The sequence below is a fragment of the Neurospora hispaniola genome (genome assembly GCF_033458365.1).
Source record: "Neurospora hispaniola strain FGSC 10403 chromosome Unknown B0T23scaffold_3, whole genome shotgun sequence".
NCBI classification, from domain to species: Eukaryota; Fungi; Ascomycota; class Sordariomycetes; order Sordariales; family Sordariaceae; genus Neurospora; species Neurospora hispaniola.
The window spans coordinates 2,264,860-2,288,919 of NW_026944408.1; the positions used below are offsets into that span (position 1 = coordinate 2,264,860).

At 52.8% G+C, this 24,060-nt stretch overlaps 8 protein-coding genes across 8 annotated transcripts; 5 read left to right on the plus strand and 3 right to left on the minus strand.

The window, feature by feature from the left end:
• Positions 1-1,726: 1,726 nt before the first annotated feature.
• On the plus strand, positions 1,727-3,653 carry B0T23DRAFT_403516 (fungal-specific transcription factor domain-containing protein; the record flags this gene model as incomplete). The annotated part of the gene is made up of 5 exons (XM_062838785.1): positions 1,727-1,825; positions 1,877-2,228; positions 2,288-2,981; positions 3,042-3,550; positions 3,625-3,653. 5 exons carry the CDS (start codon positions 1,727-1,729, stop codon positions 3,651-3,653), a joined length of 1,683 nt encoding a protein of 560 aa, XP_062694078.1.
• A 469-nt stretch (positions 3,654-4,122) lies between these two features.
• Positions 4,123-5,160, minus strand: B0T23DRAFT_394751 (Intradiol ring-cleavage dioxygenase; the record flags this gene model as incomplete). Its single annotated transcript, XM_062838146.1, has 2 exons — positions 4,123-4,833; positions 4,900-5,160. 2 exons carry the CDS (start codon positions 5,158-5,160, stop codon positions 4,123-4,125), a joined length of 972 nt encoding a protein of 323 aa, XP_062694079.1.
• A 1,452-nt stretch (positions 5,161-6,612) lies between these two features.
• On the plus strand, positions 6,613-7,010 carry B0T23DRAFT_114188 (uncharacterized protein). Its single transcript, XM_062831918.1, has one exon. It carries the CDS (start codon positions 6,773-6,775, stop codon positions 6,974-6,976), a length of 204 nt encoding a protein of 67 aa, XP_062694080.1. The 5' UTR covers positions 6,613-6,772; the 3' UTR covers positions 6,977-7,010.
• Positions 7,011-7,332: 322 nt separating this feature from the next.
• Positions 7,333-10,349, minus strand: B0T23DRAFT_403518 (small oligopeptide transporter; the record flags this gene model as incomplete). The annotated part of the gene is made up of 7 exons (XM_062838786.1): positions 7,333-7,386; positions 7,428-8,208; positions 8,296-8,501; positions 8,568-8,655; positions 8,828-9,046; positions 9,112-9,451; positions 9,515-10,349. 7 exons carry the CDS (start codon positions 10,347-10,349, stop codon positions 7,333-7,335), a joined length of 2,523 nt encoding a protein of 840 aa, XP_062694081.1.
• Positions 10,350-11,111: 762 nt separating this feature from the next.
• Positions 11,112-12,922, plus strand: B0T23DRAFT_377134 (3-oxoacyl--synthase). The gene is made up of 3 exons (XM_062837011.1): positions 11,112-11,716; positions 11,791-12,513; positions 12,572-12,922. Exons 1-3 carry the CDS (start codon positions 11,294-11,296, stop codon positions 12,731-12,733), a joined length of 1,308 nt encoding a protein of 435 aa, XP_062694082.1. The 5' UTR covers positions 11,112-11,293; the 3' UTR covers positions 12,734-12,922.
• A 206-nt stretch (positions 12,923-13,128) lies between these two features.
• Positions 13,129-14,872, plus strand: B0T23DRAFT_114332 (ubiquinol-cytochrome C chaperone-domain-containing protein). The gene is made up of 2 exons (XM_062831920.1): positions 13,129-13,979; positions 14,090-14,872. Exons 1-2 carry the CDS (start codon positions 13,523-13,525, stop codon positions 14,746-14,748), a joined length of 1,116 nt encoding a protein of 371 aa, XP_062694083.1. The 5' UTR covers positions 13,129-13,522; the 3' UTR covers positions 14,749-14,872.
• Positions 14,873-14,995: 123 nt separating this feature from the next.
• B0T23DRAFT_403520 (uncharacterized protein) lies at positions 14,996-20,206 on the minus strand (the record flags this gene model as incomplete). Its single annotated transcript, XM_062838788.1, has 6 exons — positions 14,996-15,559; positions 15,683-15,841; positions 16,403-17,023; positions 17,084-19,881; positions 19,954-20,038; positions 20,204-20,206. The coding sequence occupies 6 exons, from the start codon at positions 20,204-20,206 to the stop codon at positions 14,996-14,998; spliced, it is 4,230 nt and encodes a 1,409-aa protein (XP_062694084.1).
• An 851-nt stretch (positions 20,207-21,057) lies between these two features.
• On the plus strand, positions 21,058-23,892 carry B0T23DRAFT_114409 (rRNA processing/ribosome biogenesis-domain-containing protein). The gene is made up of 2 exons (XM_062831922.1): positions 21,058-21,485; positions 21,545-23,892. The coding sequence occupies exons 1-2, from the start codon at positions 21,147-21,149 to the stop codon at positions 23,705-23,707; spliced, it is 2,502 nt and encodes an 833-aa protein (XP_062694085.1). The 5' UTR covers positions 21,058-21,146; the 3' UTR covers positions 23,708-23,892.
• The last annotated feature ends 168 nt before the right edge of the window (positions 23,893-24,060 follow it).

Genomic DNA, 24,060 nt, shown 5'->3' on the forward strand with positions numbered 1-24,060 from the left:
ACGGCAAACAGACACTTGGAGCCGAGTCCCTCTCTTCCCATCTCCTCTTCGTGTCTCCTCCGCCCCGTAAAGGATGCTTTTGCCTCGCTTTTTCTTAATCATCCAACAACTCGCACCCTGCTCCCGATTCTATCGTTGCTGATCACGGCTCCATGTTGCGTGACACGTCCAAGGTGGATTAAGCTGTTTGAGCACCGATCTCCAAGCAACCAGGCTCTAGGCCACGACAAAGTCCAGATCGAGCACCCCGGCCCGGCCACGGCGCATCGGATCGTGCCAATAGCCTCCGGTACCAGAATCTGTCTTTACGAGCTCCAATAACCCTTCAATCCCCGGGCGACCTTACATACGCTGATACGCATCTTCCGATCATCTTCGCTCCACTCCCGGCTTTGCTACCGGGGTGTCCACCCGTGCATCATCCGCTCCGTTACCCAACGGCCACCGCGCCGCTTCCGCTTCCCATATCAGTCGAGGCCCAGTATCCGCGACTTCGCTGAACCCCCGCTCCGCCCTCCGGCCTGTCCCACGTTGTGTGCTTTCTCGCCTCTATCCCGTTTCAGAAAGAGTCTTTACCACCCGACCAAGGGATGACTGTGCTTATCACTCCCTAACCTATTTCGTCATGACGCGACCAAAAGTGCCTGACGACAAGCGTCAACGCACAGCCCAGGCTTGTGACTCTTGCAAACGGCGGAAGCAAAAGGTTCGTTGTTTGTTTGACTTATTCTATCTATCTTCACCGGTTCTCTGTCGCCCACGGTTCGAGAGGCTGAGATATCCGATTTCGTTCATGTTGCTTGCCGGATCAATGTCTGCCCCAAGCCATAACTCTTCTTACAAGCACCCTACTCTCGGGTGTCAGAATATGCCCTGGGTGCCACAGACCCATCGCAGCACCCTTATCATTAGCCTCCCGAGTCAGCCGATCTCCGTATGCGGCTGGGATACAACATCCTCTTATCTTTCTGGGCCTTTCTGAGTTCCGATGGATACTGTCGCTTCTCAAACTCTGATTCAAGCACTATTTATTCGTGATCTTCTTGTCTTCCTGAAGTTCGCTCGCCTCCATAGACCTTAATACACACTAAAGAGCACTCCTTCGAGCATGCACTAATACAATTCTTTGGCAGTGCAATGGTCAAAAGCCCTGTCAGACCTGTGTGAAGAGAAGATTGAACTGCTCTTACACCCCAAACAGCGCCTCAGAGCACGGCGCAGGCGAAAACGTCGGATCCCCTACTAGACGGAAGCCGAGAGAACCTTCACCACAAGCCATCCCAGCTGCTTTGGACGCCTCAACAAGGCCTCTGACCAATATTGGGAGTACCGATTTCAATCGGCCATGGGATGAGGTGCGGAGTCGGGGTCTAAGAAGGGAAAACTCTTCCATGTCCGGCCTGGCGGAACCGCTCTCTTCAGCTTCGCTCGAACATCCCGGGAAAACGTCCCTTTACAGCTCGGGAAATGTTTCTGGCCGAAGCAGTACATATGGGCAAGCAGAGGAAGCAACTATCTATACCGAAACCAGGATGTTACAGGATCAGACGGGTCGACTCCGTAAGTTTGCTCACTTAATCCTTGGTTTTGTAGTGCTGACTTGTAAGTCTATATCGGGGACTCGTCTACTCTCTCTATCCTACAACTGATTCGCATCATCGTCGAGAGTACTGCGGGGCCGATCCTAGGGTCCGACTTTGTTCATGATCCGAAGCGGCACCGAATCATGGAAAACATTATTGATTTTCCAGAAAATACCAAGCTCCCATGCTTCCTACCGGACAAAGAAACCGTGCACGTTCTGGTTGAGTCGTATTTTACGAATGTGAGTAGCGACGCTTGTCAATCTTGAATGGTTGTTAATCGGGGTTCTTAGACACGGGGCTTGATCGAAGTTTTTGACAAGTCATCATTTTGCGAAAGTATCGAAATCATCTACGCTGATCCCCTATCGGCCAGCAGATATTCGACATGTCACCTTTTCCTTGTACTCGCATTGGGAATGCTTCTTTCGGCCCCTCAGCCAGGCAGCCGGGAAGAGGAGATCATCAAGAAACTGTACGACGCAAAGCAGGATATGGCAGAACTCTTCTATCGAAGTGCCAAGTCCATGTGCGATCCCGAGTACGGGTTCGAAGATGCCGACTTTTGGTCTATTCAAGCACTTTGCTTGATGGCTGTTTACATGCTCACGGTTTCCAAACGAAATACTGCATATGCATACTTGGGTGAGATTCCCTAGTCTTGCCCCCAAACTCGGATCATAGGATTGACATATCAATACCAGGCATGGCTGTGCGGTCTGCCTATGCCTTAGGTCTCCATCGAGAGGAGACAATGCATCCGCTTATCTACCCAGAATCGACGCAAAGAGAGGTGAGACGGAATCTGTGGAAGACGTTGTTCATCCTCGACCGGTTCCTTGCCGCGTCCCTGGGGAGACCCGTTGCCATCGTCGAAGAGGATTGCTCATGCAAACTTACTACTAATGATGATATCGCCGACTTATCAACCGTAGGGGAAAATGGACCCGAGTCATTGCACTTTGGATGCCTCGATGCCTGTGTTAAATCATGCCGTGTCATTGGCGTAACACTCCGTGTGTTTTCAAAGCGAAAGATCTCCACCTCGGTTGTCCAGGATATCGCGAACATGGCCAAATATTGGAGGCGGCCCTCACTTGCAAACCTGACGCCGCAGCAATCACGAGAAGGCCCGACAAGCCCGGAGCAGGGTATAGCAGCTCTTCACGCCAATCTCCTGTCATTGCACTCTCTCATTCTCCTGACCAGGCAAATATTCATTATGCACAACTGGAAACTCGACCAACAACGCTCTGGGAAGGCAAACCCACCCTTAAACCGAGAGTCTCATATGGCCAAGTTTTCCGAAGCCTGTGTTGTGGCATCTTACCAGACTATTCAATTGATACAACATGCCAGAGAGGATGAGTATCTCCCACAAAGAAATCCTTTCTTCATGTAAGTTAGATCCGTTTTGATCCTTAATGATACATTCGAATCTGATCTGACGCGTCTCAGCTATTTCCTCTTCGCTGCGAGCCTCATCGTCCTTATGAATCAGTTCACCTCACTCTACTACGCCGATACATATAACAAGACTATCACCGACGCGATTTCAACCATGAAATACTGTGCAGAAATTGACCCACAAGCAGAGAGGGTGCTCGAAATAATGGAAAACTTTGCACAAGTGGTTGAGACCTGGACTAAGGATCATTCGCATGCCGCTCCAGTCCTCTCAGCGGACCTTAGCTGCCTTTATACCAAAGCATCCAGTTCTCGCATGTCACGGGAGAATGGTAGCTCAGCTCCGAGTGTCCCGAGTCCCGTGGACCCGGCAGGCTCAAGAATATGCAGCATTTCACACCAGCCTCTTGTGCCTTCACCATCCTTTTCGCGGCCACAGAAGGCTCCCAATGTATTTATCCCGACCCCTTCAGCCACTGTCCCGGAAGTGGTAATGAACGGAATGTCTACAGTATCATCGACGACTCCACCTATGGCACCTCCACTCGCCCTACGCCCTGGTCATTTTACTCATTCGCCCCCTGAAGTATCTGACGAGTGGGAATTCGACCAACTCTGGAACAACTATTTACAGCTCACGCCGCATGTTTCAACAGCACCTGAACTGGCTCATATCGCTCCACAGTTTCTTCCCCCGAGCACAGCTGTTTCGTCCGATCCATACGAATCATATCCTCTTCGGGTCGATCCACATATACCATCGTCAGGGTTACGCGGAAGCGTGCCAATCTATCACTTTTCAAATATGGGTTAACATCATCATAAGGATGTAGCGACGCTGAAATAACCCCAGATCTTACGGCTTATCCGGCTTTACAAATGCGACGATAGCCATGGTTCAAGCTCAACTTGTCTGAAGCCAAACTATGAATGGAGGAAAGGTTTGACTGTACTTATCTCCATCGATGGTTGAAGACGAGCCATCTGAATGAAGCCTGTTAAAACGAAGTGGCCAGGGGATCTTTGCCAACAAAGGAACACCAATATACAGAATCAACCTATGCGCCATTGTATGCCTCCCCAAAGCTCTATACCATCTGCTGACCTACTGCGGTCTCCCATACTGTAAAGCCTAATCCTCCCTGCTCAAAACGAAATCATACTCAAGATACCAGCGCGCCTTGGAGTCTCCCTTATGGGGCAAGAACTTGACCACCAACTCATCCTTGACCGCGAAAACCGCATCCTCCGTCAGATATTTGTCCCGGCTATCGAAGATTTGCGTCGTCAGCGCGCGATGTCTTGGTGCCGAAACGACGAAGTGGATATGACCCGGCCTATTGGGGTTCCGATCCAGCAAGGTCAAGAACCTGCCCGCGGGACCATCAAACGGAATCGGATAAGAAGTCGGCCGCAGCGCATAAAACGCAAAGCGGCCATCTTGGTCAGTCTTGAACCGACCCCTTAGGTTCATGTCGGTCTGGGACTCATCCTGCTGCTCGTAGAGTCCGTTCGGCGCGGCAAGCCAGGTGTCGACAATAGCACCGGGGATGGGCCTGCCGTCGGTGGACAGGACGCGGCCTGTGATGTAGGCCGAGTCTGCGATGGCTTGGCTGAACCAAGGTGTCTCGGGCGTCAGGTTCTTGACGATGGAGCTGCCGTTGGGTAGAAGAGGCGCGTTGTGCCTGTAGAACGGACCCAGGACTGCTGATGGTGTGCCGGCGTTGGAACTGGCGAGCAGGTTCGAAGTAATCTCGTCGACGAGAGACTCGAGGCCGAGAATATCGCAGAGAAGTTGCGTTTCGTTGCGTCGGTCGTTGGAGATTTGGCCGCATTCATTCAGCTAAATGAAGTGTTGGTTAGAAACAGCCAATGTGATCGCGAAACAGGCGCATCAAAAATCACGCACCATGTCAACGGCTGCCTTCCACTCCGGGACTGTCAGGTTAACTTCTCGGGCGAAATCGTGGAGATGGCGTACAAGACTGGGCATGATCTGCGCCAATCTTGGATGCGCCTTCGGCCCCGTGGCAGCAATGACCTGGTCAATCAGAGACTGGCCATCCTTTGCTGATGTGGGCTGAACTTCTTCTGGGGCCTGGTCGTTCGAGAAAGTGATACCCATTCTCAGGTTCAAAGTGGCGTCTTTGCCGATGAGAAAGTTCTCCATGATAGCGGTATTGGGTGCCTGACCAGGCGAAATCTCAGTCTCGATGTAGAAGATGTGGACGGCGTTGAAGATATCGATCAATCACGCGGAGCGCTATCTATGTGTCCAAAGTTGATGGGAAGGTTTCGCATCCACAAGCATCGGTACAACGAGAAAGTACTGAGAGAAGGTGAAGGCGCACGTTTTATATCAAAAGTTTGGGCCTTCGTTGATGGATGTTTTTCGGCTCGTGTACCAGGATATATCGGATGGAAAGGGACGGCTGGAGTGAAACGAAGAAAATGAAATGACCATGTACTCATTCGTGAGGTATCATGGGCCTTTCTCTCCTTCCTGCCCAGTCTCATACACAAACGACAACTTGGTCCATGTTCATCCCTAAATATCAAACATCCACACTGTAACTACAAGAAGAGCTCGAATATAACAAACGCAACGCACCCTTCCGAGCTTCATTCCGGCAGCTGGCGAGCGAGGCATGCTACTGATCGGCCATGATAAGTCGACCAACCAGAAGGGCACACAGACCTTAATAATTCGCGCTTTCCCGCGCCAACTGCTGTCTCTGGACGGGACGCTACAGAGAAGTGACTTTGTGCGCTTGGAAACATGCCGTGCTGAATACACAAACACAAGATGTCCACAAGGTGGCTTGTCCCAGACTGGCGGGATGGAAAGAAGTTCTCACTAATTCATAACATCCAATGACGATGTGGCGGTCTCATTGGCAGTTTCAGGAGCTGAGCATTGGCGAACAAAATAAAATGGATACATAGAACATACCTATGTATAAAAGCAGCGTAAACGAAATGGAAACAGCTGGAGCTCGAAGCAAAAGCAGATGATCAGCCTGTCATATTTTGTCTTTCCAGAAGAAGGGCTGGTCGATTGCTGGGCTGACAAGCGCATCGCCTGCCATGCAAGGTCCCGCAAGTCACAAGGGATGAAGAGAATCTCGGCCGTTGGGTCGGCCTGGTCGGCATGCCAACGGTTCATTGAAGGCAAGCCACCAATTCACCACTACCGCTGCTGGGCAATCATCCAGGGGTTGTTTGAAAGCTTCGGACGAACCCCTGTCAAGGTGCCGAAGAAAAGCAATCATGTGCGATGCCGTTTGTGCGGGTTGCGGTGGCCCTTTTTTGGTCAGTTGATGAAAGGTGGTACCTATGTTTGGCCACAGTACTCTGTAGCAGTTTTCTTGCTTGTTCTTCCTGATATCAAACCGCTCCTGATATCTCTCTGGAGAACACCGATCATACGGCTTTTGGTCAAGGTGGAATACAAGCGATGAGAGATGTTTGTTGCTTGCTAAATCTCGAGTCTTGTTGACAGATGGACAAGTTATTGTGGTGCTTACTTCGCCAACGATCTGTCCACCATCGTCCAGTACAGTAGTAACTGCAGCTGCTCCAGACAGAGTGAAGGCACCAAAAATATACAGCACTCAAGGGTCGTCTCACGAAAGAAAAGCGGCAGAGCACTCCATCGCGACCCTTCAAAGATAGCGTCATCGACGCAATAGCTGGAGGATTAAGACACCGCACAACGGCGGAGCATACGGCACTGAAAGGACGGTGGCTGGTCACATCATGCCATAAGAGCGGCATTAAGCATGGGGGAGGCGGGTGATATGCCCCGTGTCAAGGATATCGGACGTGGGCGTGGACGGGGGAAGAAGCACCTTGGTGATAAGGAGGGGGAATTACGCATGCGGCTCGGCTGGAATGTCATGGCTGACTGTACCGTAGGTACCTACAACCTAAAGGAGGCAAAGTCTGTTGTTGCACAAACTTCTGGAGACGGAATTGGTAGGTAGGCGGGGGGCTTTAGTGGCTTGATGTTAGTTTGTACACTCACTTAGAGAGGATGGACCTTTACGAACCTTACGTACAGGTACCTCTTGACAGCCAACAACCAGTTGACCAGTTCAATTCAGTTCTCACTGGTCGGATAGCGCAGCCAGTTGTCCCGCTACCAGCTCTGCATCTCCCAACGTGGTCCCGTCCGACTTCAAGTTTGATTCTCGGACGGGGCAGATCACGTGGCCGGGTTTCTTTCAACTTGAAAACTGAAAGGGACACGCTGCAGCCGATAGCGTGCATCGATGACACCACGGGATTCATAGAGGGACTGACCAGGCTACTTGGCCGGTGAACGAAATAACTGGTTGGGCTATCTGTTGGCTGGCACTTCTTTCTTGTCCGTCTTTCCTTGTTTCCCCCAAATCTCTGAGCTCGTATTAGTATAACACGGTCGTAGTATTTTACCCTGACTCCTCCTCCTCCTCCTCCTCCTCCAAGAGCCCAAACCCTCGGCCCAAATATCTCTCCTTCCCTCACTCTCTCTCTTACCGCCATCCCCTTGAAATCCAACGTGCCTTTTACCACCTCATTTCCCCACCAACTAGGCGGACTAATCTCGTTGATCGTAAAGGCGAAAAACACCACCAGCGTCGCCAGCGCCAGTCCTAGATCGAGCCCGCAACTTGTCAAGAAGTTCAACCTGCTCCACCACCCAAAGTGCCTCTTGCGCACCACGTACTGAAACCCATACCCGACAATGCCCCAACTCAAATAGTTCAGCGGACTCGCAGGCGGGATAGAGCCCGCACCGCCAAAGATGACGGGCGCGATGACGTAGCGCAGCCATGTTTTTGTGTGCGGATTCCGCTTTTGCGCACGACGGAGGAGTAACCAAATAACCAAGGGCACGACGGCTCCCAGGATGAAAAACAGGAACAAAGAAGAGTAGATCTGGCCCGGGGAGAACATCCGGGCGGGACCGATGAGGCCCCAGATGACGCTTGCGGAAAAAAAGACGCGACCGCCAGGGCAGGTGAAGTGTTGAGGTTGGGAAGGGGTGCAGACTTCGGGGATAGTGCGGAGGGCGTAGTTGAGTACTAGGATTTGAATGATGCAGGAGAAGGTGGTGGCGACGACTTGGGCGGAGAAGAGCACGCGGGGGGGAAGTTTCATGTAGTGACCAAATTTGAGGTCGCCGACGAAGGTGAGGGCTTGGGACATGGTTATGTAGCCAAAGGTTTTGAAGCTGTTATTTTGCAAGGGGTGCGGTTTTGGTTAGTTGGGTATGGATAAAAGGGACAGAGAGCAAGAAGAAAGGGAGGAGGGCTCTTACATCATAAGTGCTAGAGGGCGGCCTGGCTGGATGTATCCAAATACAAACTCGGTCAACACGTTCAGGCCGATTTGGTTGTTGGTAACGGCTTGGATGATACCAATGGGAAGGGAAAAGGCGAACGAGATGAAGACGGCGAGGAGGAAGGCCCACCATGTGAGGTTGGTTTGCCAGCCAAGAACGGTGAAGAAGCCTAGGGCGAGCATCTAGTTCGATGCACAGTGGTTAGTTATACATGGTATGTGTAAGTCAAGGCAAAAATTCGTACTCACCACTGCAAAGAGCGACATATACCACCACGTCGGGGCCTCCTTGTACTTCCTCATCATCTTCATATGCACGTCAGGCCTCTCACTGGTGCTGTTTTTCCATTGTCTCCAGATTGTTTTCCCATGATGTAGGTACGTGTACACTATCAGTGAGGATATGGCAGCAAAGGACAAACCGTACGCTATGGCGAATGTTGTACTATGCTCAAGTTAGATCACAGCTGTAGGTTGAATCACACCAAGAGGGAGGGGGCGCAACGCACCTGAGAAACAGAGGCGAGTAAGTGTTATACGCCGCCTCATCGAGCGTAAATTCCTTGCCAAGGACTCGTGAAACATCATATGTCTTGCCCGTATTGTCATAGACGTTGGAGTCGCTCATCGGCAGGTACTTGCCGTACCACGCTCCAGTGTACTGCAAAAAGCTGGCGGCAATTATGAAAAATATCACGACGCCGGCCAATGTATTGGCAATTGCGTGCCTAACTGGAGTGTTAGCATTGCCTTTTAGAGAGTCGAAGGCGTGGGTGGTGACATTTGATCTTACCATGGAGGCACCATAGGCGAGCCAACATATCCCGTAATCTGCGCCCAATCGAACGTGATCGGAAGCAGGGAGAGGCCCGTCGAGTAGCCAAACAACTGGTTGACGACAGGATTGTTTGGTGCCATCCAAGTCACAACGGCAAAAGAGCTAAGGAACTGTGCAAAGAAACCGGGGATGAAGTAGTACAAAAAAGAGCCGAGGGTGATGTAGGCGAACCACCGGTACCGAGCGATCGAGCCACCCATTATTGTGGGATTCTTCTTCTCGTTCTGCCCGTACATGGCGTGCATCAAGGTAACTCCCACGAGGTTACCCGGCCAAATCATGGAAGCTGGATAGACTGGATCGATGATAGTAAAGTTAATGAATGAATTTGTAACCTTGGAAATCATACAGAACTTACCGAGAAATCTTCTTAGCATTCCAGCAATTCCATAGCCCAGGCTCTGCGTCGATATCGTAAGGAGACCCCCCCATAATAGGCCAAAGTCCTGCTTGTAAAACACCTTTTGGGCCAAAATGATGTCGGTAGCGTAGGCTACAGAAAAGGAGACACTGGCCATAACAACAATGACAGAGTGTTCCTTGATGTTGAAAGGCCCCGGGTTCAAAGTCCACCTTTTACCAAAGGTGTTGAACTCACGTTCCGGCATAAACCTGGCCCAGCCATGTCCCAGCGGCCAAGCGATAATCTGGGCAATAAGTGACCCGAGACTGATTGATGGGGCTCTCAATGAGAAGATGGTGTTCATTGAAGCCCCAAGGAATATGAGCCCAAGTCCAATGGTCCACGCCCTGATGGTGTTACATGGCAGGTCCTGATCAAAGTTGAGAACGGCAGCTCGGACTTCTGGATAAGGTGAGTTCTCTACCTCTTCCTCCTCGTCCTCACTTTCGCCGAACTTGACCCCTACTTGATTGTCGTCGAAGCTAAGGGACTTTCGAGTGAGATCGCCAAGTTTGTGGCTGTATTCGGCAGGCAAGTTTGGGTCCAAGAGAAGTTCGAGTTCGGAACCATCTTCGTCCTCGGCGCCGTGGGATTCCTGCCTGCGATGACCCCCTTGGGAGGGACCGGGTGCGCCGTTCCAAGAGGAAGAGGGTACCCCGATATCTTCCTCGCCTGCCTCTAAATCACCCGACTTCCGGCCGCTCGTAGATGCCCTTCTGTCTTTCAGTTCAACGGCTTCCATACCGTCTATGGAAGCACCTGAAGATCTGAGGTTCGAGTAGGAGGTCATTGCTTGGGATGCCGCTCAAGTGAGCCTGGGGGCTGTTATCGTTCCAATGCTATACTCGCAGTCATTTCCAGACCCGAGATATCCGTAATAGATTCGGTCCAGGCGTGTAGGTAGGTTTGCTGGTACGTATGTAGTTGTCAAGTAGTGTGCAAGTTGTGAAGACAAGGTCAAAGCGGTCCAAGCTGCAGCTCCCGCAGCACTCAGGGGTGGAGCCTTCCGATCTCCTCACGAGCACGAAACCCTGTAGTCTAGCTGCTGATGTTGAGAGGTATGTAGGGCAATGAGAAGCGAATCAATGGAGGAGGAAAGGGAATGTAGATGATCTGGGTATAAAAGATGCATGAAAGCTGTTTGGTGGTGATGGCTTGATGCTTTGTTGTCATGAAGGGTCAGGGTTGGCACATGTAAAGTGGGCCAAACAGCTGTCTCTTATTCAGCCCTATACAAGTCCCTTTGCAGATTTGTGTCAGAGGGCAACTCGGAGATACCTTGGATGTAAGTAAGGCAATATACACTGAATCGGTAAATCGGACAAACATTGCTACCTCAAGGTAGTTTGGAGAAAAAATTAGATGAAATTCGATGCCCAAGGTGGCTTTTAAATGTCGTGAGGCGGCACTCCTAACCCCCTTGCCTTATTTCAGGGAGCTTTAAGAGACTACACTACTAGAGGTACCGTAGGAGCTGAGCTGCTGAAGGTGAGTGACCCGAAACAGAAGAGGTTCCACATGCTCAGATACCATGCTCCACTATCCAGATATGCACGTAATGCGACTCCTGCACCGTTTAAACGTTCACTGTCAACGTCGCTGCTCAGAGCTCCTCTTCACTTTATGCATATTGACATCTCAACGGTCTTACCAGGTTCATCAGTCACCGTCCCCGCCACGCAGTTGGCCTCTTTTTATATACCCTTGACTGACAAAGAATAACATGGAAAGATAATGAGACGTGTGGTAGTGACAGGCCTCGGTGCCATCACGCCCTTGGCCGTCGGCATCCGTCCCACCTGGCGCCGGCTCTTGGACTCTCATTCGGGCATCGTCAGCGTCGCCGACCTCGAGCCCCAGGACAAATGGAAAGAGCTCACCAGCACCGTGGCCGGCCTTGTTCCTACACCTGCGAGGAACAAGCAGAATGTTGACGAGCAGCACACTTGGAAGGCTGCGGACTGGTTGGAGCCTTCAGACCAGAGACGCATGTCTCTCTTCGCCCAGTATTCTGTCGCTGCTACCGAAATGGCCCTGCAAGATGCTGGGTGGAAGCCCACGAGGCAGGAAGACCTTGAAGCCACAGGTGTCTGCATGGGAAGCGGAATCGGTAACTTGGATGACTTTTATAACACCAGCGTCACGTATGACAAAGAGGTAAGAGCGCACACAGGTTCGACCTTGAACCGGATGTACCTCCCTGATGTACGAGTCTAACATGCTTCTTGTAGGGCTACAAGAAGGTCTCCCCTCTCTTCGTCCCCAAGATTCTTATCAACCTCGGGGCTGGCCACATCGCCATGCGCTACGGTTTCCGTGGGCCCAACCACTCTGCCACCACCGCTTGTACCACCGGCGCTCACTCCATCGGTGACGCCTCCCGCTTCATTGCCTTTGGCGACGCTGATGTCATGGTCGCCGGCGGCTCCGAGTCCTGCATTCACCCCTTAACTTTTGCTGGCTTTGGCCGGTCTCGCTCGCTGTCTACCGCATACAACCACGATCCGACATCTGCCTGCCGACCCTTTGACAAGGACCGCGCCGGCTTCGTGGTATCCGAGGGTGCTGCTGTCCTCATTCTAGAGGAGCTGGAGCACGCCAAGAGGCGCGGCGCTAGGATCTTGGCCGAGCTGAAGGGGTATGGATGCAGTGGTGATGCACATCACATGACGGCGCCAAGGGATGATGGCTCAGGGGCATTCCTGTCTATGAAGAGGGCGCTCATGAATGCGAGTGTTAAGCCGGGGGAGGTGGACTATATCAATGCCCATGCCACGGGGACGGCTGTAGGAGATGCGGCTGAGGCGATTGCCATTCGGTCGCTGATGATGGGCGAAGAAGGAGTGGACGACGAGTCCAGGATTACGGTAAGCAGCACCAAGGGAGCGATTGGTCATCTTCTTGGGGCGGCGGGGGCCATTGAATCAGTGTTTTCAATCTTGGCCATTGCTGAGGTGAGTGTCCGGAGTGTAGTGCCTGAGAGGTGTTGCCTCTGCTAATATGTGACCACAGGGAGCCATACCCCCCACTCTCAACTTGACCAGTCCCAATGTCGGTGTTGGATTCAACTTTGTCCCTGTTCAGGCGCAGCAAAAGGAAGTCAGGGTGGCCATGTCCAACAGCTTTGGCTTCGGGGGCACCAATGCTTCCTTGGTATTTTCAAAGTTCGAGTAGCCATCATATTTTCAGGGAGATGCCGGGTGAAGGCTTCTTTGCCAAAGTTTGTCCTCTCACCTGTATTTATCCCTTTTCCTACCTACCGCAGACGCGTGTTAGGGGTGCATTTTCCGCATAGAATTCCCACAGGACGGATGAAGTTCACGCATTGCATATAGAGTTGGTAATATCGCAATACACAGTCATCTCTGATCTATCGAGATTTGTTAGACAGCTCATAGTATTGTGCACCAACTCAAACTCCCTAACATACCACACACGATAGAATTGAACGGCAGAGAAGACAAGTTCAAGAAGTCGTTATCCTCCTATTCTGTTTGATCTTCTGGACATTCTGTCAAGGGTTAGGGTTCATGAAAGTACATCGATCATACCACACGCTCTCCCCCATTTACAAGTCAACAGAATACAGCAAAAGCCTCATCGATATGGAGAAGACAAGCCGGCATCACAGTGAATTCTGTCCGTCCGTTTTGCATAAGAGCTTCATGCTTTGAGGCGTTATTAGCAGATGCAATGACAATGGCCAAGAGACTGTAGCAAGCACAGGATGGAAACACCTCCGACCCTAACCCTGTGCAATCACCGGCAGACATTTTCAGTTTAGGAGCCTTGTCCATCAGAAGCGCCAATTCACCATGACGGCATAATGCGAAAGTGAAGAACGTCCGTCCTCCATCCGAGATCCCGGAACTGCTGCCGAATCCACCAACCTCCGAGCCCCGAGCCCCGAACAAAGCATAGATTCCCGTCAGCTTCCCGGCCCGAGCAATAATTCCCCGACCAATGGCTTGCCCCAGCTGCAGATCCAGCCTCGGCCTCCTCCTCCCGAGAGGACCGGCCGCAACGTCGACCCTGCGCCAGGGTCTCTTTGCCGAGAGCACCACGGCGCGCGCCGCGCTATCCTTCTCCCAGTCCAGCAACACCACCGCCAGCAGTACGAGAAGAAGCACAAGCCTCCTCTCACAACAATTTCGACGGATACACACAACGCGCCAATGCCGTGCTGAAGGCGGCGAGGGGAGCGGCGGCCTGGCTGGTGGCTTCCGCAAGCTTCTGGCATCCGTTGCCGGCAACCAGAGCTCATCCTACATCGCCTATGGCGCCACCCAGCGCATCTACAAGGACTGTGCCAAGCAGGCCGACTACACCATCACCCCCGAGGACAGGAAAGCCGGAAGGGTGAAGGAAACGGCGGATGGCGAAGAGATTGGTGTTGGTAATGGGAGCATTTGGCACGAGAGTACGTACAATGCGCTTGCTTTTCTTAATTCCTGCTCAGAAATTACGCTCGGCCAAACATTCTATCGCGACCCAGTAACTATCAAAGCTAACTTTCTTTTTTTTTTTTTGACTTTACAGAATTCGGCCTTCTCCCAACCTTCTCAACCTGGGCCCACGTAACCATGCTCCACCTCTGGCTCGTCGTCGTCCGCCTGCGCTGCCTCGACAAGGACGCCCACGCCACCTGGCAGGCCCAGCTGGTCGATCACTTCTTCCACCAGGCCGAGGAGAAGATGGACCGCACCCACGACATGTCGTCGCGTGTCATGCGCCAGCGCTACCTGCAGGACCTGTTCGTACAGTGGCGCGGCGTCGTGCTCGCCTACGACGAAGGTCTGGTAAAGGGTGACGCCGTGCTCGCCGCTGCCGTGTGGCGCAACCTGTTCAAGGCGAGCGAGGACGTCGATGTTCGCGCCCTGGCCGCCATCGTCAGCTGGATGCGCAGCAGCTTGAAGTATCTGGATTCCATGGAGGATGCCGGTCTGGCGCTTCATCCTACTTTGTTCAAGAACAAGCCGGATGCTGAGCTGCAGGTGGTGGATAAGTTGGTCCCGGCGCTGGAAGGGCAGACGAGCAAGGGTGCGGCGGCGGCGGCTGATGTTGAGGGCCTTTCGGCGGCGGGACAGGCCGAGGCGAAGGCGTCGCCGGTAACAAGCCCGAAGGCTGAGCCTAAGGGTGCTGCTTCCCAGAAGCCGAAGGCGGTGCCCAAGTTCAAGACTGCTGCTTAGAGTTGGGACGGAGAGTAGAAGAAAGTATAGTGGATTGGTTGTTGGTGGGTGGAGGACTGTACAATTACCTTGTATTATAAAAGCATACCGTTCAAAACTGACGGTAAGGACGACATGCTGGATGGATGGATGTTCATATGTAGGGTGAACCTAAAAGTGCTGCAACTAAGCACAAGATGTAGATACCATAGTCTGGGGAATTAAGAGGCACGAAATAAAACACTGCCACCATGCATTCATTGACTTTCTACCTCCTCTCCCACATCTGAAACTCATACTCCGTCCCATTTTCGACTTGCAACCCCTCGGGAATCTCCTCACCCACAAATTGGTCCAACTCCTCTTTGCACTTCCTCACCCATTCTTCAGATCCCGATGCCTCCCCTTCCTCCTTCAACTCCAAAGGAAAAAACGTATCACACTCAAATTCCGGACTCAAGACCCTCGTCAACAAGATCCGCTTGCTTACCTCCTTGGGTAGCTTCAGCGCCGCACCGTAGATTTGTCCGCCGCCAATCACAAATACCTTACCAACTTTTTGTTGTTCCTCTTGCTGCTGCTGCTGCTGCTGCTGCTGCTGCTGCTGGCAAAGGTGAAGGTACTCGATAGCTTGCTCGAGGGAAGAAGCCATGACCGGTCCCTCTTCTACTTCAGAAGAAGAAGAAGACGGAAAGGAAAGGGGGGGAGATGAAGTGACAGAGCGACTGATGACGATGTTCAGACGACCTTTGAGGGGACGGAACTTGGGCGGAATGGACTCCCATGTTTTCCGGCCCATTATGACGGCGTTGAGGGCTTTGGTACCGGCGAGCTGCGATGTGTGAGTTAGTCTTGGTTGGGGGGGTTCGCGCTGCAAGGAAAACAAGGGAGGGAGGGGAGGTACATGACCAGGCACAGAAAAAGAAGGGAAGGAAGGGCATAAAATCAAAATTACCTGACTGGGCAACCTCTTAGTTACGCGAGCAAAGTAGGCCATCTCTTTCTTGAGACCAGTCCATGGAAGGCCACCGTTGAGACCAATGCCCATGTCGCGCGTGGCGGCGAGGACGAGTGTGAGCTCGATGGATGGGAGGATGGCAGACATGTTTTTCGTCTCTGTTTCTCAGCCTGCAAGATATTATTAAATAGATCGAAACGAGCAGTGTTGATTGAGATTGGTATCGATAGCTTACTTCTTGGGGGGAAAAAAACTTGTTTGTTTTGAGGGGGAGGATGAGCTTCTTCCACAGCCAGTTGTGAGTCAGATGTAAAGTGCTCGGTTGCTGTTGCCCGGGTGAAGAAGCGTTACGATGCTAAACAGTGGTTAAAAGTGGGCCGGCTTGGTGTTGTCCGAATGTTTCACTCCTGTCGTCCCGGATTTTCGTCTCACCAAAAACTTGTCTGCTTCGCGAGATTTGAGTAACCATGGGGAGACTTGAGCCTGAGAATTACGCATTACTCGATTACCACACCTCGTCTATCTTTCTCTGCTACTTCCTTTCCGTATCTATATCCATACCGTAGTGATATCTCGTCGTCTGTAGATGATAAGCAACGTCCAACGTGATCAAAATGTTCAAAATAACAACCCCAATCAAATGCCCCTTGCTGCGCGTTTCATTCAACAGAGCTGCTGCAACTCACTTGCTCTTGCAATGATCATCGCCTACAAGACATACCCGCCAGCATCAACACAAGTCCACTCCCTGGCCCCCCTTCCATCCTCCAACTCGACGCACCACCAAAGCGCACCCTTGGCCTTATCCACTTGACCACTTTCCTGATAAGCCCTGGCCAGAGTGAACCAAGCCTCCGAGTTGTTCCATCCGGTGCCTAACTTGGTCAACCCCGACAGCAATCCGTATGCGCGATCCCTCGCCGTAAGCCGGTCGTGCAGTGGCAGTGAGGTCGCCTTATGCGGCGGTGGGAGTTCGGGGCACTTGTTTGGTGATGAAGCACCCTTCAGTTTGAGTGCAGCCATACCGTTTTCCAGGTTACCCTCCCCCTTGTCTAGCTTGCTCTCCATCCTGGCCGTACTGAGACCAAGAGGCTGCAAACGCAGTTCAGGGGACTTGGTGGTTGCTTGTAGCGGTGAAGAGTTATCGCTCAGTATGCTGTCTTCCAGGTTGAAACTCGGCACAACAGGTGGCGGAAGGAGCTTCTCCGAGTAAATATCCAAAAGTATATCAGAAAGACCAACGATGGCGGCAGCGTGGTCAGGGAAGTGCATTAACGCGGTCTCGAAATCCGCTCGCGCCTCATAAGGCTTCCCGCATGCAACCGACAGATATCCCTTCTGTGAAAGACGTTAGCATGGCGGTTTTCTTTTCACAACGACATAACCAGATAACCTTACCTCTGCCCATACATCCGCATATAGCTCTTCGGTGCTCTTGGTCTCGCCCCATCCGGCCTCCCGGAGAGAAACATCTCCAGTTGTATCATTCAGGATCTCGGCCTCCAATGCCTCAACAATGTTCTGTGCCTCAGTGCATGCTTGTTGCGCATCGGCGACGAGGCCAGCCCTCCGATAAAACCCGGCGATGGTTAGCCAGACCTTGATGAGAATGGCCTTCCGTTTCCTCTTGCTATGCTCCTGCGAAAAGTGAATCACCGGTAGCAACGAGCCGTAAACCTGGGCGAGAACCGAAGCCTCTCCGTCATTGTATTCCTCGTTCGAATCAAACGAGTTGGTACGTTGTACCCCATCTATAGACGGCTCTTCAGGGGGCGGAGCAGCCGCCGCACCATCCTTGCCCGCGTAATCCGCCAGGCTCCCGTTAACAGGCATCGGCGGAGGTGCTTCTATGGCTCCTTGACTTCCACTGCGAGATTTCCTACGCAAGCTGTGCCTCCTACCAGATGCACTCCTGCTGAGGCTGTGTGATTTCCGTTTTGATTGCGCGTTCTCATTGTTTGTGACTTGGATCGCTGGCGCTCCGGGAGCCTGGGGTACAGGCGGGATACCAGTCAGGTTCTTATCGTGACTGCCGAAAATGCTCTGTCTCATCCCACGGCCTGATCGAACTGACCGACTACCGAATACACTTGCTCTTCTGTTTCGAGTTTGCTCCTTGGCCACTGCAGTGGTCGCGGTCCTGGGGAGTTCTGGCTTTGTTAGCTCCACCTTTTGGTCTAGATCACCAAACAATCTCGTGAACAGGGTGAGTAGTTCCGAGCTGGCATTGACGGCAACTGTTGGTCCTTCAACCAGCTCCAGAATAGCCAATTGAGTCATCTTGATCTCAAGGAGGCTTTCTTTCTCAAAGTCATCCATCTCATCGACAATACCCTGGCTAGTATAGCCACCATCCTCAACACCAGCCTCATTGAGATGTTCACTCTGGTAAGCGCCATTCAAGCTCCTGGTTCCAAAAAGAATAAATGGATCCTTGAACTGTTCCATAGCTCCTTCACAGGCTCGAGCAGCCATAACATAATCTTCTTGTGCACTAAGCATCAGCGCCAGCAGATGCCAAAGGGGGATTAGCGACCGCTCTCGCCAGCAGGGTCCTCTGTACAGCTCCTGGCTCTCATCAATGTCAACATCTTCCAAGAGCGCCGTCTTGACCAGATTAATAGCGTAATGAAGGTTCCGCTGCTCAGCCAGAAGAGTGCCAAGAGCGAAAACGCCCCTTACATCCACGCCCAAGCCGAGCTCAGGCGATAGGGACTTGGATAAGCAGTGAACAGCCTTCTGCTGGAAGTGTGTCCGAGACTCTGAGTCGTACGTCATCCGCGCCCATTGCGCGTTGGCGAGGCCAGCCGCCTGGTATGTCAGGGCCAAGGCGCGAGGGGGCAGCAACTCTGCAGCCGTGAGAACCAAGTGCCCGTCCTTTGCGGCGTTCAAATTCTCCTCTGCGCTCACTTTGCCATTTGCTAGCCTTTCAAGCAGATTCTCTAACTGCAATCCCAGATGGTAGGCCTTTTCAGCCGCATCTCTACCGCCAAATCGACAGAGGGCGGCGATACACGCAGAAATAGTTTCGAGCATAGTCGCGTCATCGTCCAAAGCTGGTTCAAGATGTCCAGTCTTGGCAACTCGCGCTTTGCTCTTTTTGATGATGTCCAAATAGGAATCAAAAGCAGCAAAAGCTAGGTCGAACTCGGCCACGGCAAGATGGACTGTGAAAAGGTGACGCAAAACAGATGTCGAATGGTATGTCTTTGTCGCGGCGCCATACAAAGTGTCGAGTGTTCCGTGGCTAAGGGTATCTCTTCCGCCCTTACCAAGATCCTGCTCTTTCCATCCGTGGCCGTTCAAGATGATCCAATTCTGCATGACACGATCGACAAACTGTTCGACCTCTGTCCTTTGCTCGTCGGCCCTTGGGAACTTGGTCTCGGTATATAGCAGCCCTTGGAAAATGATCTCCACCTTCTTCAGTTCAGCGCGCAACTGGCTCCTAGCGGACGAGTCATTGCTGGGCTCAGAGTAGCCCGTCGGAAACGGGAGGTCCCGTTGTAGGAGCTCGGAGAGCACATGATAGTATTCGGACCACACCTGCCGCCTAGGCACAGAGCCCCGAAACCCATAACCTCCAGCCAACGGTTGCCCCTTGGCGCTCGCCCAGTACTTGGACCACGTTCGAAAGCTGGCAAGACAGTTGGGGTCGGAAAGGAGCTCGTCGTTCTCGCGAATCGCTTGGCTTGCCAGCATGCAGTATTCGGTTAGGAAGAGTTCGGCCCAGTATCGTAGCTGATGGCGGGCCGTTTTGGTGGTCCACACGCTGCTGAGGGATGGCAGAGCTGCTTCAAATGCAGCCATGGCCATGTCTCGCTGCCCATCACGAGCCAGGCAGTTCGCTCTAAGATAGGTCGATTTTAAGGCGCAGACCTTGGTCCATTCAGAGAGGGTGTCCAAGTTGTCGCATTGGGGATACTCGAGATCAAAGTTCTTGGGGAGTCGAACCAAGGCGATGGGGTAGTCCTTCATGACCCAATGTAGCCACCCTAGGCAGACCTTGGCCTGGAAACTTTCTTCGGGATGCTGAGTTTCGTTCTCGATGGCCGTGATAAGGTTCGGTATGTGGCTTGCCACCTCGATGCCCACGGCAGGCCCTCCTGCAGTACTTGGCCGATCGGTGTCCTGCGGCGCGGCCTTCTGACAAGCTCTGGTGATGGCCAGCTCGATTTCGGCCGTCAAGGTGAGACCTGATGAGGGCGAGAGTCAGTCTCCAAGCCCAGTAACAACATTGTAGCCGAGGAAGATGGTAAAAGGCTTACATATCCGGTCAGGCGCATGCTTCCGCACCTTGCGGACCAGCTCGGGGACAGCATCCCAGTTCTCTTCGCAACGAGCATCGTCGAGCTGTTGGATATAGTGCGCCGCTTTTACCGCGTCGGGCTAGAATTACATACGGGAAATCAGTACGCTGTCTGTGCATACGAAGCCGTAAAGGCGGAGCGGGAACTGGGTCGAAAGGAAGAGGCGGAAGACAAGGCAAAGGCGGACTGTGGAGCAAGGGACACTTACCATGTTGCCTGGTCTACAAAAGAGCTCGTACTACGAAGACCTATCGAGACGAGGCATGTGATATGAGTATCCTCAGCAGACTATATGGAATGTCCGTGGTTTCGTTGTGTGGTTGCTATGTCGGGTTCCTGGTTTAGAGAAAAGGAGGGGAGGGGATGGATGGGCCTTGTAGGTTGATGTCAGGTACCCGGATGGACGTCCTGGCCACGGGCAAGCTGGACGAGGGACCTGATGTGAACGTGGCGGCGTCATGGGCCCGGCGTAGGTAGGTACCTTAGAGATACCTAGCGGACACGGCAGGAGCCGCCAAGGTTGCGTTTACCGCCTGGAAAGCAGAGCTCCCGGCCTCTATAAAGGGGTTTCTTTCAGGACTCAGGTACTGCCCCTCTGGACCCCGGACCCTACAACCTAACTGCTCATTTAGCGGGTGGGTCAGGGGCATCGTTACGTAGTGGTAACTTTGCTGTGTAATTACCTGTACAGTCCCTCGGTAAAACAGTTCAGTTCAGTTGCTGTGACGACTCGAACTGACCATGCGATAAGACTAGATTTGCCTGCCGGGGCTAAAAGTAAAGGAAAAAAAAAAGTTTCGATATGGGAATGGCAACGGACTGCAAACTGCCAACTTTCTCCCATAAAGACTGAACGTCATAAGTTTTCCTCTAGAAAATCAACGGATTTGAAGTCCAAGCCATTGATACATGAAATTGACGTTATAGATTGTCCCAAAACCCGAGCACGTTGTTGGGAACCTGGGTTCCAAAACCGGCCGCACGTGTGAATCCTCAAAATCTCTACTAAGAAAACAACAAAAAAAAAAAAAAAAAAAAAAAAAAAAAAAAAAAAAAAAAAAACTTGGGTCGTCTTCATCCTCAGCAACACAACCACCCTCATCTTCAACATCAACACTTAGCTTACATATCCGTTGAGTGTAATTTACAAAATGGCAATCCCGCCACCGGACCTGCGTGTTCTCTGTCGCAGACTCGCATCGACACCAGTTGACGACCTTCCTCACATCTGTCCCCTCCTCGTGAGCCATGTGCTTCGTTGCGGAGAGGTCCTGTCCGCTGTGCCAGAGACAAAGGCCAAGGACAAGTCTTCGGAAACCGCTACGCTTGTTCACAGATTGAGAACTCACATCACTACACTTCTTGCCGGCAAGAGTGCGTCCGGTCGTTTTGCTGCTGTCTTCCTGGTCAAGGCCGTCGTTGATGTTGGGGGATGGGAGAGCTTGAGGGCTTCAGACGTATGGATTAGGGGCTTGATCGGCATTTTGGGGGTGAGAATCTCGGAGTAGACACCGGCGAACCTCGGAATCTCATGCTAATAAGCTCATAGAAACCTGATCCTCTGGTGTCCAAGGAGCTATGTGTCATCACCCTGACCAAGATCTACTCTCTCCTCCAGAGTTACCAGACACTGGTCAGAGAGATGGCCACGCCCACTCTCCCAAGCTTCGTCACTGCCATGTTAAACCTCGTCAAGCCGCCTGCCTCGAGCAAGGCACCCAAGGTTCCCACGTCTTTTGTCGATACTGTTGCCAGCTCTCTCTCCAAGATCGTGTCCTTGTATCCTACTACCACGAGACCCTTCAACGCCCAGATTCGAGCCGCCTTCAAGGCTTACATCGCTCCTACCATGTCTGACGCCGTCACCGTCCCCCAAAGCCTAAGAGAAAGCGCCCGCTCGCTGCTTATTGTGCTTCACTATACGGCGCCCAAGAACGGTAGCAGCGACGAGTGGGTTAAGGGCATTAAATCCTATACCAAGGAGGCCCATGCTACGGCCGATCAAGTTTTCCGTTCCGTTCGGGAGTCCTGGGAATCCACCGCCGGCTATAGAGTGGACACAATCCGTACTGATGGTGAGCCATCCGGGGGAGGTGACGAGGCCGATGAACTCCCTGCATGGACCGGCGTCACTGCCGGCGCCGAGAGACTTACCGGCCTCATCGGTCAACTTATCGAGTACCTCAAGGTTCCCACCAAAGCCCCTATCACCATTCCCGTCGGGGAGCTCCTCGACCTCGCGTCCCGCATCACTCTCATCACCCTTCCCAAGCCCACCACCGGCGAAGACAGCGTCGAGACGAACCCAGCCATCAGCAGAGACGAAAAAGCCGAGCTCTGGAGCGTTCTCCCCGAAGTCCACACGGCCATCCTTAACCTGCACACCGTCCTCCTTCGTCGCCTGGCTGCCAACACCCTGCCCTTGGCCACCGACATCCTCGACCAGATGGTCCGCGTCTTCACCTCTGGCCGGCACATTGCCGCCATCCGCGAGACCGTCTACGTCCTCGCCAAGGAGCTTCTTGAGATCTCCGGCCCGGGCCTCCTCAAACTCAGCGTCGACTCCATGGCTCCCGTCATCCAGGCCACGTGCCAGGACATCCTCCGCGCCACGGGCCACTACGACTCCCCCGCCGGCGGCAAGCAGGACAGTAGCAGCACCAACCCCAACCCCAACCCCAAGAAACCCACGGCCGGTAGAAACGGCGCCGGCATCCTGAACGCCCAGAAAGTCCAGTCCTCGGGCAATGCGGACGTCTACCTAACCACCACTTCCACCACCCATTCTTCTTCTTTTTCGGATCCCCTCTTCGCCGCCGCCCTTTCCCTCCTCCCCCTCTTCCTCTCCCGCCTCCCGCAGCGCCACCTCAGTCCCGAAGCGCGCGGCCTGGTCGACCGCACCGCCATCCTAGCCAACAGCAAGCAAGCGATGCTCGCCAGCGTGCTGAACCCGTACAAGGACACACGCGGTAGATACTACCCTACCATTTTGCCGTTCTTGGTCAGGCAGTTCCCTGCCGATCAGGAGGTAGAGGTGTTGAGGACGAATCTGATGAGAGTTGGTGCTGGTGTGAGCCAGACCGTGGCTACAAGTTGGGATCCGGCGGAGGGGTTGGATGAGGTGGTTGGTGCTGCCGCGAATACTGGTGGTAAGGAAGGGGAGGATGAGGATGAGGATGAGGATGAAGATATGGTTGACGCTGAGGCGGATGCGGATAATGAGGCGGGTGCCCAACTCGCTGCTGAGGATCAAAATCAGAAGAGCAAGGCTGCTGCTGCCGCCGCCGCCGCCGCCGCCGGAGTTTGGGGTGCTACCGCGGAAAAGAGTGCTGCTGAAGATGTCGCCACCAGCAAACCGAACCCGTTCACCATCGTCCCTATCGACAGTCCCGAATCGAGAGCTGAGCGCGCTTCGATGAAGAAGCGTAAAATTGGAGAGGAGGCCGCGAATCCTCCTAAGAGAGTCACCAGAAGTTCGAGGAGAAAGACTGTTGAGGCTGAAGAGGATACGTCTGCCACTACTACCACCGCTGAGGTCGTGGAGGAGGTCTCTACGCCCGCTCCGGCCCCGGTGTCCGCGAAACCAGTTGTGGCTGTGATGGAACAGAAAGAGGGTGAAGATGATGGTGAGGACAGCGATAGTGGGGAGAGCGTCCAGATCGATATGTCGCTTGAGGATAGTGAGGATGAGGAGGAGGAGGATGAGGAGTAGATTTGATACCTTTGGAAATTTGGATGTCCAAGTACTATTGTAAATACATATTGGCTCAGGAAGGTGATCTGCTTGGCCCTAATTACTTTCGGGTTCCATACAAACCCACTTACCTCTATCTGAAGGACTCTGTTATACGACCTGTCCACTTCATCCAACCAAAATCAAATTATCCAGCTCAAAGGTTACCCCGAATGTCTTGTGCATCGAAAGCCAAAATAACAAGCGTGGTCAACGTCGAAGACCCCCCGGGTATAGAATGAAATGTATGCCTCGAAGCTGATTTTCCACGGGCCTGATTCTACGTCTAGAAGCAAAACCAGAAAAAACGGCAAGCCTACCACACTTGACCG

Bases quoted from the DNA above. Each gene is read 5' to 3' on its own strand.
- B0T23DRAFT_114188 (XM_062831918.1), top strand. From the start codon at position 6,773: ATGGGGGAGGCGGGTGATATGCCCCGTGTCAAGGATATCGGACGTGGG.
- B0T23DRAFT_377134 (XM_062837011.1), top strand. From the start codon at position 11,294: ATGAGACGTGTGGTAGTGACAGGCCTCGGTGCCATCACGCCCTTGGCC. The intron at 11,717-11,790 runs GTAAGAGCGCAC...TGCTTCTTGTAG, and splicing joins GCGTCACGTATGACAAAGAG to GGCTACAAGAAGGTCTCCCC. The intron at 12,514-12,571 runs GTGAGTGTCCGG...ATGTGACCACAG, and splicing joins CAATCTTGGCCATTGCTGAG to GGAGCCATACCCCCCACTCT.
- B0T23DRAFT_114332 (XM_062831920.1), top strand. From the start codon at position 13,523: ATGGCTTGCCCCAGCTGCAGATCCAGCCTCGGCCTCCTCCTCCCGAGA. The intron at 13,980-14,089 runs GTACGTACAATG...TTTTTTTTTTTG, and splicing joins TGGGAGCATTTGGCACGAGA to ACTTTACAGAATTCGGCCTT.
- B0T23DRAFT_114409 (XM_062831922.1), top strand. From the start codon at position 21,147: ATGGCAATCCCGCCACCGGACCTGCGTGTTCTCTGTCGCAGACTCGCA. The intron at 21,486-21,544 runs GTGAGAATCTCG...ATAAGCTCATAG, and splicing joins GCTTGATCGGCATTTTGGGG to AAACCTGATCCTCTGGTGTC.